The sequence below is a fragment of the Oryza sativa genome, chromosome 4 (assembly GCF_034140825.1).
Source record: "Oryza sativa Japonica Group chromosome 4, ASM3414082v1".
Classification (NCBI taxonomy): Eukaryota; Viridiplantae; Streptophyta; class Magnoliopsida; order Poales; family Poaceae; genus Oryza; species Oryza sativa.
This window is the reverse complement of record NC_089038.1, coordinates 31,916,932-31,934,433: the sequence shown is the minus strand read 5'-3', so window position 1 is coordinate 31,934,433 and position 17,502 is coordinate 31,916,932. Positions and strand designations below refer to the sequence as shown.

Genomic DNA, 17,502 nt, shown 5'->3' with positions numbered 1-17,502 from the left:
TTAATTTTTTTAAGGGTATTTAACACACGTCTCTTTTCCATATGGCTAAGATTTCTTTTCTTTTTCTTTTTCTTTTTTGCGGGGACATATGGCTAAGATTTCTGATTAGTGGTGAAGCCAACCTTTCTTAACATTAACCAAAGCACGTGAACTTGCTTCTGTCTTGTTCGTCTTGTGCACGCTGCACAGTCCAATATTTTCAGCATGATATCTTGTCCGAAAATTTTATACTACTGTTCTCTCGGTGATCAACTGATCAAGTACCAAAATGACTCTGAAATGCAGTTTAATATATATTTTTTGTGTGTGTCAGTACTAGTATTCTCCATTGTGCAATCTTAATTTTCTTTCTGGCAGATATATGAACATGCTTTAAACCGCTCGTACGAGAGGTTAGGGTTTATTATTGGTCCTGTGTTGATTAGAAAGGTGCCTTTGTGGAAGCCAGGCTAACATTTGCCCTGGGTCCTGGGCAAGTTGGTACGAATCAAAGACATAGAGTGTCGTTTATACCTAAGCATGCGCTGATCTTAATCCTGATTCCTGAAGAGTCCAAAAAGTGTTCGTCCTATCTGATGGCACAACTGATTGCTGAAAAGAAACCACTTTCAACTGGTACAAGGACAAATTTAGCACGGTGGATTCAGAATATACCACTTTCAACAGGTCTACCGTTTGACCACCCCTTTTTGAACCAGCAAAGGATTTTACAACAGAAGAAAAAAGAAGTCCATTTTACTCTCTTAAATAATTTCATTAGATCACTTAACGCCTAAATTACTTTTGGCTCATTTTACTCCTAAACTATTGAAATTAGTCCAGTTTACTCCATAGTAGTAACATTTTTCTTTTTTGTTTCTCTTTATATAAGCTAGTAGTATATTTTAAGCTATAATTTTTTAGAGTCATATGATACCATTATCAAAGTTCTAAAAATATATTCATTTTCTTTCACGACTGTTTTCTTCAACTTCATAATCTCGATGTTCAAATCAATCCCCTAGGTACTTCCAAGTTCCAACTCAGATAAACTGTGGTATGAACAAAAAGTATTGAGATGTGAGATGTATACTATTATCGTCCTACCAAATTTCATTGCAAAATATAACTTATACATGGAAAAACATAAAAGATAAATACTGTTAGGGAATAATCAATCGTTTTTAATAGTTTGAAGGTGTAAAATAAGCTTACGCGGTTAAGCCATCTAATGTACGGAATAATAGTTTGAAAAGATTAACTTTTTTCGGAGCCAACAGAAACGATGAAGCCTTCGCCGTGGTACTGCCCAGAATGCGGCCGCGCGCGGCATCTTGGATCGTTTGGTCACATGGAGGCTACGACCATGTCGGCACGGCAAGCAAACGATATCTGAATTTCGATGCAGGAGTAAACTCTGAATTTATTGGTTGCGTGCAGCATCGGGCCGTATGGCCCCCATCTCGTCCTCGCCGCAACGGCCAACCTGCCAACCTGGTGTCCTCCTATCCTACTACTTCCCGCCACTTTTGGAGTCAAACTGTGGCCTATCTCTTCACACGTTGACGCGACCACGTTGACGCGATCAGGGAGCTCGTTGACTTCACAGTGGATTGCCACACCATTCGAAGTTCTTTATATGCACTTGCGATTTTGATTTTGATTTGATCCCATGGTTGCATGGAGAGGAATAAATTTGCAAGCAAAATGTCGCAGCATTACACGAAGACGATTTGCATTGCCGTCGTCTTGGTGGCCGTGCTGTTCTCGTTGTCGTCGGCGGCGGCGGCCGGCTCCGGTGCGGCGGTGTCCGTGCAGCTCGAGGCGCTGCTGGAGTTCAAGAACGGCGTCGCCGACGACCCGCTCGGCGTGCTGGCCGGCTGGAGGGTGGGGAAGTCCGGTGATGGCGCCGTCCGCGGCGGCGCGCTGCCGCGGCATTGCAACTGGACGGGCGTCGCCTGCGACGGCGCCGGCCAGGTGACGTCCATCCAGCTGCCGGAGTCGAAGCTCCGGGGCGCGCTCTCCCCGTTCCTCGGCAACATCTCGACGCTCCAGGTCATCGACCTGACGTCGAACGCCTTCGCCGGCGGCATCCCGCCGCAGCTCGGCCGCCTCGGCGAGCTCGAGCAGCTAGTCGTTTCTTCGAACTACTTCGCCGGCGGCATCCCGAGCAGCCTCTGCAACTGCTCGGCGATGTGGGCTCTCGCCCTGAACGTCAACAACCTCACCGGCGCAATCCCTTCTTGCATCGGGGATCTGTCCAATCTCGAGATCTTCGAAGCCTACCTGAACAATCTTGACGGGGAGTTGCCGCCGTCCATGGCGAAGCTCAAAGGCATCATGGTCGTTGACCTCAGCTGCAACCAGCTGTCTGGCTCGATCCCGCCGGAGATCGGCGACCTGTCGAACCTGCAGATTCTTCAGCTGTACGAGAACCGGTTCTCCGGCCACATCCCGCGGGAGCTCGGCCGGTGCAAGAACCTCACCTTGCTCAACATATTCAGCAACGGGTTCACCGGCGAGATCCCCGGCGAGCTCGGCGAGCTCACGAACCTGGAGGTCATGCGCCTGTACAAGAACGCGCTCACGTCGGAGATCCCCCGGTCGCTCCGGCGTTGCGTGTCGCTGCTGAATCTCGACCTGTCGATGAACCAGCTCGCCGGGCCCATCCCGCCGGAGCTCGGCGAGCTCCCGTCGCTCCAGAGATTGTCGCTCCATGCCAACCGGCTCGCCGGGACGGTTCCGGCGTCGCTGACGAATCTCGTCAACCTGACCATCCTGGAGCTGAGCGAGAACCACCTGTCCGGGCCGCTTCCGGCGAGCATCGGGTCACTGCGGAATCTCCGGCGGCTCATCGTCCAGAACAACTCGCTCTCCGGCCAAATTCCGGCGAGCATCAGCAACTGCACGCAGCTGGCCAACGCGAGCATGAGCTTCAACTTGTTCTCCGGGCCATTGCCGGCGGGGCTCGGCCGGCTACAGAGCCTCATGTTCTTGTCGCTCGGCCAAAACTCGTTGGCCGGCGACATACCCGATGACCTGTTCGACTGCGGCCAACTCCAGAAGCTCGACCTGTCAGAGAACAGCTTCACCGGCGGCCTGAGCCGCCTTGTCGGCCAGCTCGGTAACCTCACAGTGCTGCAGCTGCAGGGGAACGCTCTGTCAGGTGAGATACCGGAGGAGATCGGCAACATGACGAAGCTCATCAGCCTGAAACTCGGCAGGAACCGGTTCGCCGGACATGTCCCGGCGAGCATCTCGAACATGTCCTCCCTCCAGTTGCTCGATCTGGGGCACAATCGCCTCGACGGCGTGTTCCCGGCTGAGGTGTTCGAGCTGCGGCAGCTCACCATCCTCGGCGCCGGGTCGAACAGGTTCGCCGGCCCCATCCCCGACGCCGTCGCCAACCTCCGGTCGCTCTCGTTCCTGGACCTGTCGAGCAACATGCTCAACGGCACGGTGCCCGCGGCGCTGGGCAGGCTCGACCAGCTCCTCACGCTGGACCTCTCGCACAACCGCCTCGCCGGCGCCATCCCCGGCGCGGTGATCGCGAGCATGAGCAACGTGCAGATGTACCTCAACCTGTCGAACAACGCGTTCACGGGCGCGATCCCGGCGGAGATCGGCGGCCTCGTGATGGTCCAGACCATCGACCTGTCGAACAACCAGCTGTCCGGCGGCGTCCCGGCGACGCTCGCCGGGTGCAAGAACCTCTACTCGCTCGACCTCTCCGGCAACAGCCTCACCGGCGAACTCCCGGCCAACCTCTTCCCCCAGCTCGACCTTCTGACGACCCTGAACATCTCCGGCAACGACCTCGACGGAGAGATCCCCGCCGACATCGCCGCGCTGAAGCACATACAGACGCTCGACGTGTCGAGGAACGCGTTCGCCGGGGCCATACCGCCGGCGCTGGCGAACCTGACGGCGCTCCGGTCTCTCAACCTTTCGTCGAACACCTTCGAGGGCCCCGTCCCCGACGGCGGCGTGTTCCGGAACCTGACCATGTCGAGCCTGCAGGGGAACGCCGGCCTCTGCGGCGGGAAGCTCCTCGCGCCATGCCACGGCCACGCCGCCGGGAAGAAGCGGGTGTTCTCGCGGACGGGGCTCGTGATCCTCGTCGTGCTCATCGCGCTGTCGACGCTGCTCCTCCTCATGGTCGCGACGATCCTGCTCGTCAGCTACCGCCGGTACAGGAGGAAGAGACGTGCCGCCGACATCGCCGGCGACTCGCCGGAGGCCGCCGTCGTGGTGCCGGAGCTGAGGAGGTTCAGTTACGGCCAGCTGGCGGCCGCCACCAACTCGTTCGACCAAGGCAACGTCATCGGGAGCAGCAACCTGAGCACGGTGTACAAGGGCGTGCTCGCCGGCGACGCCGACGGCGGCATGGTCGTCGCCGTGAAGCGGCTGAACCTGGAGCAGTTCCCGTCCAAGTCCGACAAGTGCTTCCTCACCGAGCTCGCCACGCTGAGCCGGCTGCGGCACAAGAACCTGGCGCGTGTGGTCGGGTACGCGTGGGAGGCCGGCAAGATCAAGGCCCTGGTCCTCGACTACATGGTCAACGGCGACCTGGACGGCGCGATACACGGCGGCGCCGCCGCGCCGCCGCCGGCGCCGTCGCGGTGGACGGTCAGGGAGCGGCTGCGGGTGTGCGTGTCGGTGGCGCACGGGCTGGTGTACCTCCACTCCGGGTACGACTTCCCCGTCGTGCACTGCGACGTCAAGCCGTCCAACGTCCTGCTCGACGGCGACTGGGAGGCGCGCGTCAGCGACTTCGGCACCGCGCGCATGCTGGGCGTCCACCTGCCCGCCGCCGCCAACGCCGCGGCGCAGTCGACGGCCACCTCGTCGGCGTTCCGGGGCACCGTGGGTTACATGGCTCCAGGTAAAAGCTACTTCCTCCATTTCAGATTATAAAACGTTTTAACTTTGATTAAGGTTAAATCGTTTTAAGTTTGACGAAGTTTATGAAAAAAAAATAATAATATTTTTAACTCACGACAAAATTATTATAAAAATATATTCAATTATTAATTTGATAAAACTAATTTAGTTTGTCTATAAACTTAGTTAAACTTAAAACAGGTTAATTTTGATCAAAATTAAAACGTCTGGTAATCGGAGGGAGTACCAAACTACCAATCCAACCATTTCGTCTCAGTGATCTCTGAACTGAAAACGTCTAACTCTGTGCTGAAAAAATTCAGAGTTCGCGTACATGAGGACGGTGTCGACGAAGGTGGACGTGTTCAGCTTCGGGGTGCTGGCGATGGAGCTCTTCACCGGGCGGCGGCCGACGGGGACGATCGAGGAGGACGGCGTGCCGCTGACGCTGCAGCAGCTCGTCGACAACGCGGTCTCGAGGGGGCTCGACGGCGTCCACGCCGTCCTGGACCCCCGCATGAAGGTCGCCACCGAGGCCGACCTGTCCACGGCGGCGGACGTGCTCGCCGTTGCCCTGTCCTGCGCCGCGTTCGAGCCGGCCGACCGGCCCGACATGGGCGCCGTGCTCTCGTCCTTGCTCAAGATGAGCAAGCTCGTCGGAGAAGACTGAACAAAAAAAAAAAAGAAGAGAAAAGCTAAACTCTCGCTGCAATTCTGCAGAATGCAGCAGCGAAAACGTGCAAATTTCTTGGAAGATTCAGAGTTCAGTTCATGATGATCTCAAATGGTTTTTCGAGTTGTTTGCATTGCGAACTTTCTCCATTGATGAGGTGTACTGTTGCTACTGTGCATGGTCAAGGAGCCGTTCGTGTGAGCTTACTGAGGGTGTGTTAGTTCTTCGGGAGTAAAGCTTTTGAATTATACAGACACATATTTGAAGTATTAAATGTATACTAATAACAAAACAAATTACAGATTCTGCCTGTAAACTGTGAGACAAATTTATTAAGACTAATTAGTTCATCATTAGCAAATATTTATTGTAGCATCATATTGTTAAATCATGGCGTAATTTGGCTCAAAAGATTCGTCTCAAAATTTCTATGTAAACTGTGCAATTGTCAAATCATCTGCAATTCTGCACAATGCAGCAGTGAAAACGTGCAAATTTCTTGGAAGATTCAGAGTTCAGTTCATGATGATATGGTTTTTCGAGTTCTTTGCATTGCGAACTTTCTCCATTGATGAGGTGTACTACTTATTTGCTACTGTGCATGGTCAAGGATCCGTTCGTGTGAGTTTGCTGAGCTGAATTAATTGCGAGGAACAGTGCAGGTGCAGTGGTTAGGTATCAATCTCGCCCATGCTGCCTGAAAGCATGGGTCTGAAGTGGTACCAAAGTTTCTGCCTTTTGACCCTCCCAAAACTTTCAGAGCTGCAACATACCTGTATGCGCAGGCCCTGCAGGTGAGAATGGAAGCTGAAAGATTGAAAGATTCGACGGAGCTGAAAACAATATATTACTCGAGCTGCATGAGTGCGAACAAAAGTGGTGAACTCATCACAAACATGTTAACGTGAATTATGGCTTCTCAGATGTAGATGTGTCTTTTGAATCCCCGGCAGTAGCTTGTTGCTGGGCAGAAGAATGTCTCCTGATAACTCTCATTTACTACTACTCAAGATTAGGTGCAGATAATCAATGCCAGTTTTGTCATTACAATCCGTTCATACCACAAGTACATATTTAGCTAGGAAATATCCATTGCTGCAATTCTCTGGAGTACTTGATTAAATTAGCCATGTTGATTTGCTTGTCAGAGCACATAAGCATCAGCAGCAGGAAGTAGACTGTCTGCTAATATACAGTACAGAGATCACAAAAACGCTTTAGGTCTTGTATGCACAGAACATGACGAGGAAGCAAGATCAGGATCACCACTATTTATTGACGTACAAAATTAACTAGTTAACTGCATGCAGTAGATTCATCACTCCATTGAGCAACTTGTTTCATCTCCAGGAACACCATGAACTGAATGAAGGTTATGCAGTCTAGAGTAGTAGAGTCTAGACTGCATCTGCTTCTGGATCTCTTAGTAACTCGTCAGGTGGTCATCACTCCAAGAAGTTGTACGATGAATTCCTCTCCGTGATCCAACCGCTGTTGTGGCCACTGCTACTAGCTAGACCTCTTCTCTGCTGCTCCTGCATTAGGGATGAACAACTACTCATCAGCCATGACGCATAGCTTTTTTTTTTGAACGAATCGGCAAGCTGCCAATTTCATTGAATAGAGAAGGAGTAAACTTTACAAGTAAGAAAAACCAGGCCCAGGACCGAAGGTCCTACTGAGCTAAAAATAAAAAGCAAGCCAGCTACCAAGAATGACGCATAGCATTGTTCATGTGCAGAAAGTCTCCTTTTTCTCAAGCACTTATAGTACATGTAAATACTTTTCTGAAGTGTTAATTAGTACATATCATGTAACAATCAAACACCATAGACATACATAACCTCATATCAGGAAGATAAAAGCTGTACTAATAATGGCGATAAAGGAGTATATATGGACTACGTACCGGCGTGTACAACTGCAATTTTGGTGGTCTGAGGAAATTTTGAGGTGGCTCTGAAGGGTGCAAATTCTGCATCTGGCTCAAGAAATCCGACTCGACGTTAGACTGTCTCTGTTGGGTGGCGTGGGTTATCTGAAATGGCCGCGGCTCGGAGGGGCGTATGGGAGGAATTTGAGAAGGATCAGCTGTGATATAGTGCATGTATTGTTGCAGCTCAGGAGGAACAACCGGTGCCATTCCCTTCCCCATGACCAGCATCTGTGTGCATGACATGATTATGATCAGAAATCACATGAAATAAATTGCATCACTTGATCTCTACCACAGTTTCAGATATAACTTGCATAAAAAGATCAGGTCTTGGTTCTAATAAACCTGATCATATCTTATGTTTGATGCTATTTGTACCTGGAGTTGTAGTTGGAGTGATTTCAGGTAGTCGATCGCTTCATCCAGCATCGAAACTTTGTCGGTCTGAAGAAACAAGAAGATTAGAAGTTCAGAACTGAATGGCTCTACAAGATCGAGATATGTATGACCAAAGATGCACCACATATTGCATACCTTGGTGCAATTTGGAAGTAGCTCTTGCAGCGCCTTCAGCTTCTCATTGATCCTATCCCTTCTCCTCTACAGGTATCCAGATCAAAGATAAGAAACACCAAGTGCTTATAAACCAGCAATTCTGATCGATTTGCATGATAACAACCTACCCTTTCTGAAAAATTGTGGAACTCAGCAGATCTGCTTCTCCTGGTAGGGGTAGGCCTTCTTGCTTCCATCGGATCTTTTCAAGAATATATTCACCTTCCTGGAAACAAGATGTGCAATAACAGATCTAACATTTAAAGATAACATACAAACAAGAACAATGGTAAAACTGTCTGAAACGTATGAACTACTCCTAAGATCATCAGCAGAGATAGGATCATGTTCTTCCTTGTCATGCATACCTGAGTTTTGGTGTCTGCTCTTCTTCTTGGCTAGCTGCCTCCTTGCCTTCACCTCCTCCCCTTATGAACTGATACAGGCTACCAATGGCTGCTAGCTGGTCCAGCCCTAAGCTGGCCTAGAGATGGAGAGTTCTGAGAGCTTTCTTGGTGACAAGATGGTCTCCTCGACCCACCAACCTTTAGCTCCAGGGATAGTAGTATTTATGGCATCTGAATTCTATAAGCTTTTGCACCATGGCATGCAGGGTCTGCGCACTGTAGTTATCCTTATCTTTTTCACTCACCGGCCGTGGAATTTCTTGTTTGGATCGATCGTCAGCCTCTACCATGTATCTGAGTCTCTGATGGGACTTTGTTTACGATTTTTGGAGAGGCGCCCATAAGGTCAATCATTTCACCTACCTTGCTATAGGTGATGGCTCTAACTTGACTTGCAAAGAAAGAGTTCGTCAAGGTACAGTACTATGCATAGATTGTTTCTTCAGAGTTCAGAGTAGTGAGGGCTTTCTGCATAAAGACATATACAGTAGATTAGTAAATGTTGAGAGAAATCATGACTGATGAATGTGAAACTAGTATGATGTTTGTCCTACTGTAATCTGTAATCCTTACATGCATATGTTGTTCAGCAATATTTTTTTTGAACGACCTACACCAGACATTGCGAAGATTCATTGAATAAAGTAGGAAAAAAAATTGCAAGACTAGAACCCTGGGATGCAATAGCCAGGAAAGAATGAAGAAATAACCACCCCCACGCGCCGACAACACCTTCACACAACCCAGGAGAAGGCTAGCACTGGACAGACCGCGCTAGACCAACAAAGAAACTACAACCGAGATCGCCCAAAACCCAAACCTAACAACCATGACCGGACACCACTCTATCCACATCTTTGGATTGTTCAGCAATAATTTCAATTATGATTGAGGATTTGTTAATACTTGGGTATTATCTGAAAAATTTAGACATGATTCTTGAGCTGCTAACCACCAACACTGTTTGCTCATAAAACCGCTAAACTTTATTTTTAGATAATGATAGAAGAATAAAACTAGTGACAAGAAAATTGCTAGTAATAAAAATGATAGTCTGGTTCTGGAAAATTTGAAGATCCAAGATTAATTAGCATCTGATTGGCTGCTCATGTGCATCCTTTATGAACAGATGTGACTACTGACGATCACAATTAAAAAGCATCGAGTAGACATGTGCAGTGAGGATGCTGGCTGCTGCTAGTAGTGCTAGTACCTAACATGATGAGCAGCTAGCTAGCAAGCAGCCCATGCGTTATTTCTGAACACAAAACCCTCGGAACCAGAAGAATGCATGGTATGGTGAAGCAAATTGAAGCAGCAAAGAAACAAAGAACACAATCTTCTCCTCACCCCTAACCCCTACACACATACAATTCTCCTTAATTAATTCGATCGACATCGATCTTGATGATTCCCTGCAAAACCAAGAGATAACTTTCATCATTACATATATACATTCAGGTGAAGAAATTCTGACGATGATGTGGTGAGGTGAGGTAATTAAGGGTGAGCTAGCATCGTCAGCGGAAAGGGTAGAGTCCAAGAATCGCCCATGCCGCTGTTGCGAGGGGGGGATGAGGTGGAAGACGCAGGAAGGGAACAAAGGAGGCAGTCACCTCCATTATTTTGGTTGCTTTCGTAGCCCGAATGCAGCAGCTAGTAGAGGCCAACTCCTAGCCCTAGCCCTCCTCCTACTCCTCTGCAATGGTAGATTGCGCCGGTGACTGCACGCGCGTGCGAGCGAGCAGCCGAGCATGCGTACTGCCAGGTTCAGGTTCGGTGACCACGCTGACAACAGACAGATTCCGGCAGCCACCGCGCGCACGCGTGACAACGCCCGATTCGCTGCGTGCGCGACTCGTCGCCATCGCCATCGCCGCCGCCGCCGCCGCCGCAGGTGGGCGGTGCCCGCGGCGGCGGCGTTGGTTAGTTGGTTAGGGCCGAATAGATCCGCGCGATATGGGCCGAATTCGCCGGGAAAAATTGGGCCTCCTCGAGGAGACTCATGGGCCACGTTAGGGTGGAGCTGAACTGATGGGCCGAACTATGTATGGTTGGGCCGGGGATGGGCCGACGCCGCGCGAATCTCGAGGAGGAACCGGATGCCTCGTTCTCCCTTCTCCGAGACGAGATCACGAGACAGCTTGGCTGCTCGACTCAACGCAGCACACGCAAGAGGAGTCGTGGGAGTCCAGGAGAGGAGGCGGAGGCGCGGAGGAGAGAGGAGGAGGAGGAGGAGGTGGTTGGTCTCCGCCATGGCGAGCTCGTCGTCCGACCCCGACAAGCTCATGTCCAAGGCCGACAAGCTGCAAGTCCCTTCATCCCCCCATCTCTCTCGCTTTTCTAACTCCAGATGATCCGCGAGCGCCCCATCCGATTTCTGTCCCTTGTTTTTTTAGATTACGGATTTTTGGCGTATTTTCTGTGAATGAGGCCCCTTACTCGAGCGTATTAAGCTGCGCCCTCGTCAAATTCATCACGTCGTAGTTGGCGAATGTTAGATTTTGCGTTTTGGATCAAGGACTGGGAACTCGTGTGGATCTGTACCTGATCTGTAGATGGGGGCAGGGCTACCGTTCCTATTTCCAATTTCGTGGTACCGATTTAGGATTTTCTCAGGAGAGGAATTGCCTGTCAGTTTAGTTTTAGCTTAGTTTGTTTGGTGCAAATTTGGTGAGATTTTATTCAAGGTCATGCCATGTTTTGGGGGGAAAGGTCATAGAAGCGAGCGCGGACGCTTTGTTTTGCGGCAATTTTGTTTACATATGTGTGCTGTGTGGGAGTTACCAGCAGACTTTATCTCCTACTATGTAGTATTCGATTTTCTGTTCAAATATCTTCAGAATACAGAATGCAAGTACGATACTTGTGCTACCTGTATCAATTCAGCAGTGGATGTGCTTGTCTGTGTAACTTCAGAAGTGGAAAATCAGCCACTCGTCATCATTTACAGTATTGTTCAGAATGGATATATGTGGTGCACCATTGTTTAGACATGCAAACTAGAGTTCACTTCCAGCACTCGCACAGAAAGATTACTTCTCAATGTGTCTGATTGGGATATCTTGTTTGCTCTCGTTTTCATGCCAGTGCTTTTGAGTTGATTTTGATTTAAATACTGTCATTGTTTTCATGTACTTCCTCTGTTTCGCGTTATAAGACGTTTTGGGTTTTAAATAGATTCGTGTATGATCCATGTATGTGCTTCATATGTATGTCAAAATTCATATGAATGTTAGTGAATCTAGACGAGTGATGGAGGACCCAAAATGTTCTAAGTACTCTCTGTCTTAAATTGCTCCCAGTTCATCCACTTCAGAGTTAGCTATATGCTAAATATGAACATTCCTTTTGCTTCGCAGAACAAAATTGAGCTTCACGAGATGGAATGCCGATTGGAAGAGTGCTACCTCCTTGTATGAGCAAGCTGGTCCGTTACTTTTTTTGCCATGTTCTATTTTCTTTCTGTCAATTTGCTTCCCTGTGGTGTATATGACAGAACTTTCATATCTACTTTAAAGCTATTGCTTATAGGTTCAAAAAGGAGAATGAGAAAGCAAAGGATGCCTTTGAGAAGGCTTCAAAAGGACAGGAAATGATTTCTTCGTATCCTTCAGAAAAAAAATTTATAGCTGTTGTATTTTCACATGATTGAACTATCACTTAATGCACCCTTAACTAGTTTAATATACCCTGGGATGCTGCTAAACACATGGAATCTGCTGGTGCTTTAGCGAAAGAGCTTGGACGCTGGAATGAAGTTTCAGATTTTTATCGCAGAGCATCAGAATTCTATCGTGAATGTGGAAGAGCACAACCTGCCTCTGATGCTCTTGCAAAGGGTGCCAGGTAATTCAAAAGAAATCTGAAACTTACGTGAACATTGTGAAGGATTATTGTTCTAACTTGATGATATCAGTTTCTTGGAGGATAACACTCCAGACGAAGCAATAAAAATGTATGATGAGGCCTGTTCAATTCTAGAAGAGGATGGAAAGGAACAGATGGCTTTCGATTTGTATCGTGCTGCTGCAAGTTTATATGTCAAGCTCGAGAAGTAAGGATATTCCAACATATTCCAACCTGCTTAATATTTGTTTATTATATTATTCTTCTTTCCATTTTTTCTTTTACGGATAGTTTTTAATCTTTTTCTTTCTTGCTGGGTAAGTTGTCATTGTAGAAGGAATTGTCAAGTAAACCAATAATATTTGATCCTTTGTGGCACTTGCTTTAATATCGATTATATGTGGACTGTCTCTGTTTTGATATAATCACTTCCCATCTCACACTTCTCATTAATTACAGGAAGTTCTTTTCATAGACCTACTAGCATATCTGTGCCGGTCCATTTTTCCTGAACAGTTTAACCTTACTACTGTGACGGTTCTTGATAGATTTTTACATTCACCCTTTGAATGATTAGAGCCTATCAAATTGTTTAATTGTTGATGATTTCCATTCTTACTACAACCTTTCAAGCTTGAAGTTATCGGGAATCAATAAATTGTCATTACTATGCATGGTTTTATTTAATTCTGCAACAATACTAGGAGGTTTCGCTGTACGTCTGTTTATTATAACTATTGAGGTCAAATGTACCTGGCTTTGATGTGCTGTTTAGGCGTACCCTTTTGCTCTTTGCTTGCACATGTTTTCACACTTTCTTCTATGGTTTTGCTCTTTGTTTGCATGCATTACTGCTAATCTCATTTCTTTGCTCATTTGCATTTATTCCTATCTTTGGCGATCTCTCACAGGTATTCAGATGCTGCAGCAACTTTTCTAAGACTTGGTTCAGCTGCTGATAAGTGTAATGCCATCAACAGCCAGTGCAAGGTAATATTTAAATTGTTTATACTGAGAATGTGCCTGCTTAATTTCATAGGGGTTTGTACTTGATGACCAAAGCTAGCTACTAGCTAGAAATACTATGCAATGCAATCTGAGAATTTCCTTTTACAGATAATAAGAAACTTCCTTGAAATTGTAAATTTGTTTATGAATTCCAAATGGGAATGGAATAAATATTGATTATCCATGTAAGCATTATCGAAATTTGAGCAATAAACTTATCTGATTCTGTAATTGTTACTTTTAATATGCAGGGCTATTTGAGTGCAATCATCATCTACCTTTATGCCCATGATTTTCAACAAGCTCAGAAATGTTACAATGACTGCTCAGAGTAAGTTGTACATTCATGGTAGTTACTATCACTGTAAAAGTTGGTACATGTGCATTGCCATTGATATATTTTCTTGCACCAAAGCCCAAACATCACTTTCATTGTTATTACCTTCTGCTACATTACAGGGTTCAAGCCTTCCTTAACAGTGACCAGAATCGATGTGCAATGAAACTGCTGTCTGCTTATGAGGAAGGTGATGCTGAAGGAATCAAACAGGCTGCACAATCAAGTGCCATCAAACACCTTGACCATGTGGTAATATTTTGAGTTTCTTAGTTACAAGGCCATCCGATATCTGAACTATATATACCAGGCTGTTATTTCAATCTCCTTATACGATTAGACAGATTGGATAGTTAGTATGCGTAAAACAGTGTGCTAGGAGCTGAGGCGTTACAGGTTGAAGATGTTACTCATGATCTCTTTTTTAGTCAACATTACCGCTCTATACTATATTGATTCCTGGATCATTTGATTAAGCAGTGATACCTCATCAATTATCAGGCCATCACTTATCATCATACCATAGGACAAATAATAGTATTATCAGCTAAAACATAGTCTGTTCCATCTAAAATGATATCTGCTCGATTGTTCGTGTGCTTGTTCATCCTTCTTCACTTCGATTTATGGTGAATATTACTGCAGGTAATTCGACTTGCAAAGAAACTACCTACGGGTGATCTGCAGACCATCAAGAAATTGGCAGACGATGACGGCGAGGATTCTTTGGACGAGAATGACCTAACTTAATACCAAACTACCCGTACCGGGAGACGCTGAGAAAGCAAATATTTGAGGTTGACTCATGTTACCGTTGATGAACATGAGCGATTTGTAAAAAGAAGATATCGATGTACACGGTACAAAGTACAAACTTGTGTGAGGCAGTCTGTATCTTGATATTTATCATGCTCAGCTCAACTGTCATATCTGATTTCTGCACATATACATCCTACATTGTTTGGTTTGTTATTCTCGTGCAGCTTGATCTATCTGTACTTCTATACCGATGTACTACGAGGGCAACCGAACCGGCTGTTCTGTTGCGATTGTATTCAGATGGCGAAACTCCAGCCAGTTGTGGATTTGGATCATTTGCCGATGAATTACATTTGTTTTAGTACTTGATTAGTGTGATCTTGTTACTGCTCACTGTCATGAGGGTCTAGGGGCCCACATGTCAGTGACCCTCACTTGCATGTCATGGGGGTCTGAGGGTCTATGGGTCCACATGTCAGTGATCCTCACTTGCATATGTGGAGTGCGATCTCTCTTTTTAGATCTTTTTATGTTTTAATTTTATTAATAGATCTTTTTAGAAAATATTTTTGAAAATTGAACATTTTGGCCACCCAGCCGAGTGGCTGGCGGTGGTGGCGTGACAAGAGGCTTGCGTGGCAGAATAACACTACCAAACCAGCTACGCGTGACGTGATAGAGTTATTTGGCCATGTCAGGCAGGCTGGTGTGGCCAAAAAGTTTAGATTTGAAAATACTTTTGGGAATGATCTATAAATAAAATTAAAACATAAAAAGTCTAAAAAAAATAATAAAAAAATCCGTGATTGAACACTAGTCGAAGGTCACAAGATGGTTCGAAACTTTGAACTCCGAACCCCCAATGACGGTATTGCTATGAGCAATCTCCATGGAACGCTGAATTTTACGACTAGTTGGGATCTGCTAATACAAGCAACTAGTCCAATCGGTTGTGTCTGGATGTGTCAATGTTGATTGTGTATTAATTCGTCGATGAACTTGTGAAATCTAACTTCATTTTATTTCTAATGGATTTTTTGGATGAACTTCATCTTCTCTCTGTGTGGACTCTGGGGACGTTCAATATTGATTTTGTGATTGTGTCCTTAGGTGACGGGGATGATGGTGAACTCGGGGGGAGCTTGGTGATTGAGATCGATCTGCTCGATAAATCGGCTCGAAAACCTCAAAAGTGTCAGTTCCGACACATTTATTCCTCCTCACACTAGAGACATTTGCCGGGTGTCGGTTAGAAAATCTGGTACCTATTGAGCGGACACCAATTTATCTTTTTATATTAGTGTTACCTATATTTTTACCACATATCAACGTGTATTTACGATTCATCGTTAACTGCAAAAGATTAAGGAGAGCTGACACGTCATAAAAAGACCGATGGTTTTCACGTAAAGAACACACCACAACGATCCTCTCAAGGACTCTCTGCTTTGGTACACAACAGAGTATTATTACTACCTCTCAACAACAAGCTTATCTTAAAAAGACATGATGATGAAGAGAGCTATGGAGATTTGTTGTTGACGACGGAGTTGCGAGCAGGAGGATTCCCGGGGACGATGGGCGGCAGCGGCAGGTTGGGTATCGGAGGCGGCAGCAACGACGCCTTCTCCTCGCCGACTCCACCGCCTCTGGTGGCCTCGCTTCCCCTCAGCTGTCTCCTACCATCGCAGGGCGGCGCAAGAAGCAGCAGGACGATCGACGCCGCTAGCATCAGCAGAGCGACGACGACGGAGAGACGACGATTGTGGTGCTTGGCCATGACTGCTGCTATAGCTTTCCACTGTTCGGCGAATTCTTTCGCTGTGGGCTGTGTGGCTGCTTAGCTTGATTTGTGTTTGCAACTTTGCATGGGCATATTTATAGGCGAGATGGTGCAACATTGCGAGGATGGAGCAGGGGTGTCGTGTCGATGTAGTGGACTGCCGAGGAGAGGAAAACTGAGAAGTGAAGGCGGCGACTGCGCCGCGCGTCTTCTAGCTTGGGGAAGTAGTACGTGTACGTGCATGCAGTGCAGGGGCGGAGTCACGGGCGCGCGCGGGGGAGGGAGGTATGGAGCGCGGCATGTGCGCGCGCGCGGGCGCCGGTGAAGTGGTTTGTCCGTGGTGAACCTTGGGGCGCGCGCGGCCGCTTCGGCGCCGGCCGGTGGGAGTGGGGATTACACGCAGACTACGCAGTTACTTCCGCACCAATCCACTGTTCGCCACGTCGCAGATTCATCAGACCTATGGTTATGCAAGCACTCATAGTGAACTCTTTGTGTGCACAGCCCTTTTATCGTTGCTGCAGCAAGCTCAGCGTCGAAAGATACGCAAGCCTTATGCGTATTCTAAAAAAAAAATAATTTGTGCAGACCAACGAATAATGTTAAATACTTTATTAGCTGGACGGACTACGGAGACCGACCTTAGCTCAGTTGGTAGAGCGGAGGACTGTAGTGTTGCAGATTAATCCTTAGGTCGCTGGTTCGAATCCGGCAGGTCGGATTTCTTTTCATTTTTCTAATACTATTTTTTAAAATTCTTTTTACGCTTTCCGCAATTCCGCATGTAAAAACGCAAACGTTTTGAAATATTTTATTCCATTTTACGTTCTTCCTATGTATAAAATGCAAACGAAACCAGTATTTTATTCCCTTTTACGTTCTTCCTATGTATAAAAACGCAAACGAAACCGGGAGGGAGCCCACATCATGCTATGTATAAAACGCAAACGAAACCTCACCGTCACGCGGTCACGCCTCGGCAGCAGCAGAGGCAATCAAACGACGCGCCCTCACCGTGGCGAGGCCACGAGAGGACGCGGCGGGCACGCGCCTGGGCCGCGGCGCTTTGTTGGGGCGGTGGAAAGTGGAAACGCAAACGCTGACTCCGATCGACCTATGGTAAAATTTCCCATGGAACAACGACGACATGGACACACACATGTCGTCTCCACTGACCTCTCGCCTCACCGCGCCGTCATCGTCAAGTACGTCGTACACTCATACTCGTACTTTGAACCATGACAACGACGACGACGACGACGTACGCGACGCCCACACATCTGGTGCTAGAGTTTCCGCGCCCCTTCCAAACACCTTCCCCCGCGGCGACGA

General features: G+C 47.3%; 3 protein-coding genes and 1 non-coding gene across 4 annotated transcripts; 3 read left to right on the top strand and 1 right to left on the bottom strand.

Moving 5' to 3' along the window:
* Nucleotides 1-1,630: 1,630 nt before the first annotated feature.
* LOC4337016 (LRR receptor-like serine/threonine-protein kinase FLS2) lies at nt 1,631-5,967 on the top strand. The gene is made up of 2 exons (XM_015779465.3): nt 1,631-4,864; nt 5,187-5,967. The coding sequence occupies exons 1-2, from the start codon at nt 1,660-1,662 to the stop codon at nt 5,531-5,533; spliced, it is 3,552 nt and encodes a 1,183-aa protein (XP_015634951.1). The 5' UTR covers nt 1,631-1,659; the 3' UTR covers nt 5,534-5,967.
* Nucleotides 5,968-6,628: 661 nt separating this feature from the next.
* On the bottom strand, nt 6,629-10,388 carry LOC4337015 (transcription factor PIF1). The gene is made up of 8 exons (XM_015779492.3): nt 10,051-10,388; nt 9,785-9,849; nt 8,396-8,902; nt 8,156-8,253; nt 8,007-8,072; nt 7,851-7,916; nt 7,446-7,700; nt 6,629-7,071 (listed from the first exon to the last, which is right to left on the bottom strand). The coding sequence occupies exons 4-8, from the start codon at nt 8,222-8,224 to the stop codon at nt 6,982-6,984; spliced, it is 546 nt and encodes a 181-aa protein (XP_015634978.1). The 5' UTR covers nt 8,225-8,253; nt 8,396-8,902; nt 9,785-9,849; nt 10,051-10,388; the 3' UTR covers nt 6,629-6,981.
* A 187-nt stretch (nt 10,389-10,575) lies between these two features.
* On the top strand, nt 10,576-14,600 carry LOC4337014 (gamma-soluble NSF attachment protein). The gene is made up of 9 exons (XM_015779487.2): nt 10,576-10,742; nt 11,797-11,864; nt 11,956-12,040; nt 12,125-12,283; nt 12,354-12,491; nt 13,195-13,273; nt 13,543-13,622; nt 13,751-13,880; nt 14,274-14,600. Exons 1-9 carry the CDS (start codon nt 10,690-10,692, stop codon nt 14,376-14,378), a joined length of 897 nt encoding a protein of 298 aa, XP_015634973.1. The 5' UTR covers nt 10,576-10,689; the 3' UTR covers nt 14,379-14,600.
* A 2,206-nt stretch (nt 14,601-16,806) lies between these two features.
* Nucleotides 16,807-16,891, top strand: TRNAY-GUA (transfer RNA tyrosine (anticodon GUA)). Its single transcript is given in 2 exon segments — nt 16,807-16,843; nt 16,856-16,891. It is a non-coding gene; the product is annotated as a tRNA-Tyr (tRNA).
* The last annotated feature ends 611 nt before the right edge of the window (nt 16,892-17,502 follow it).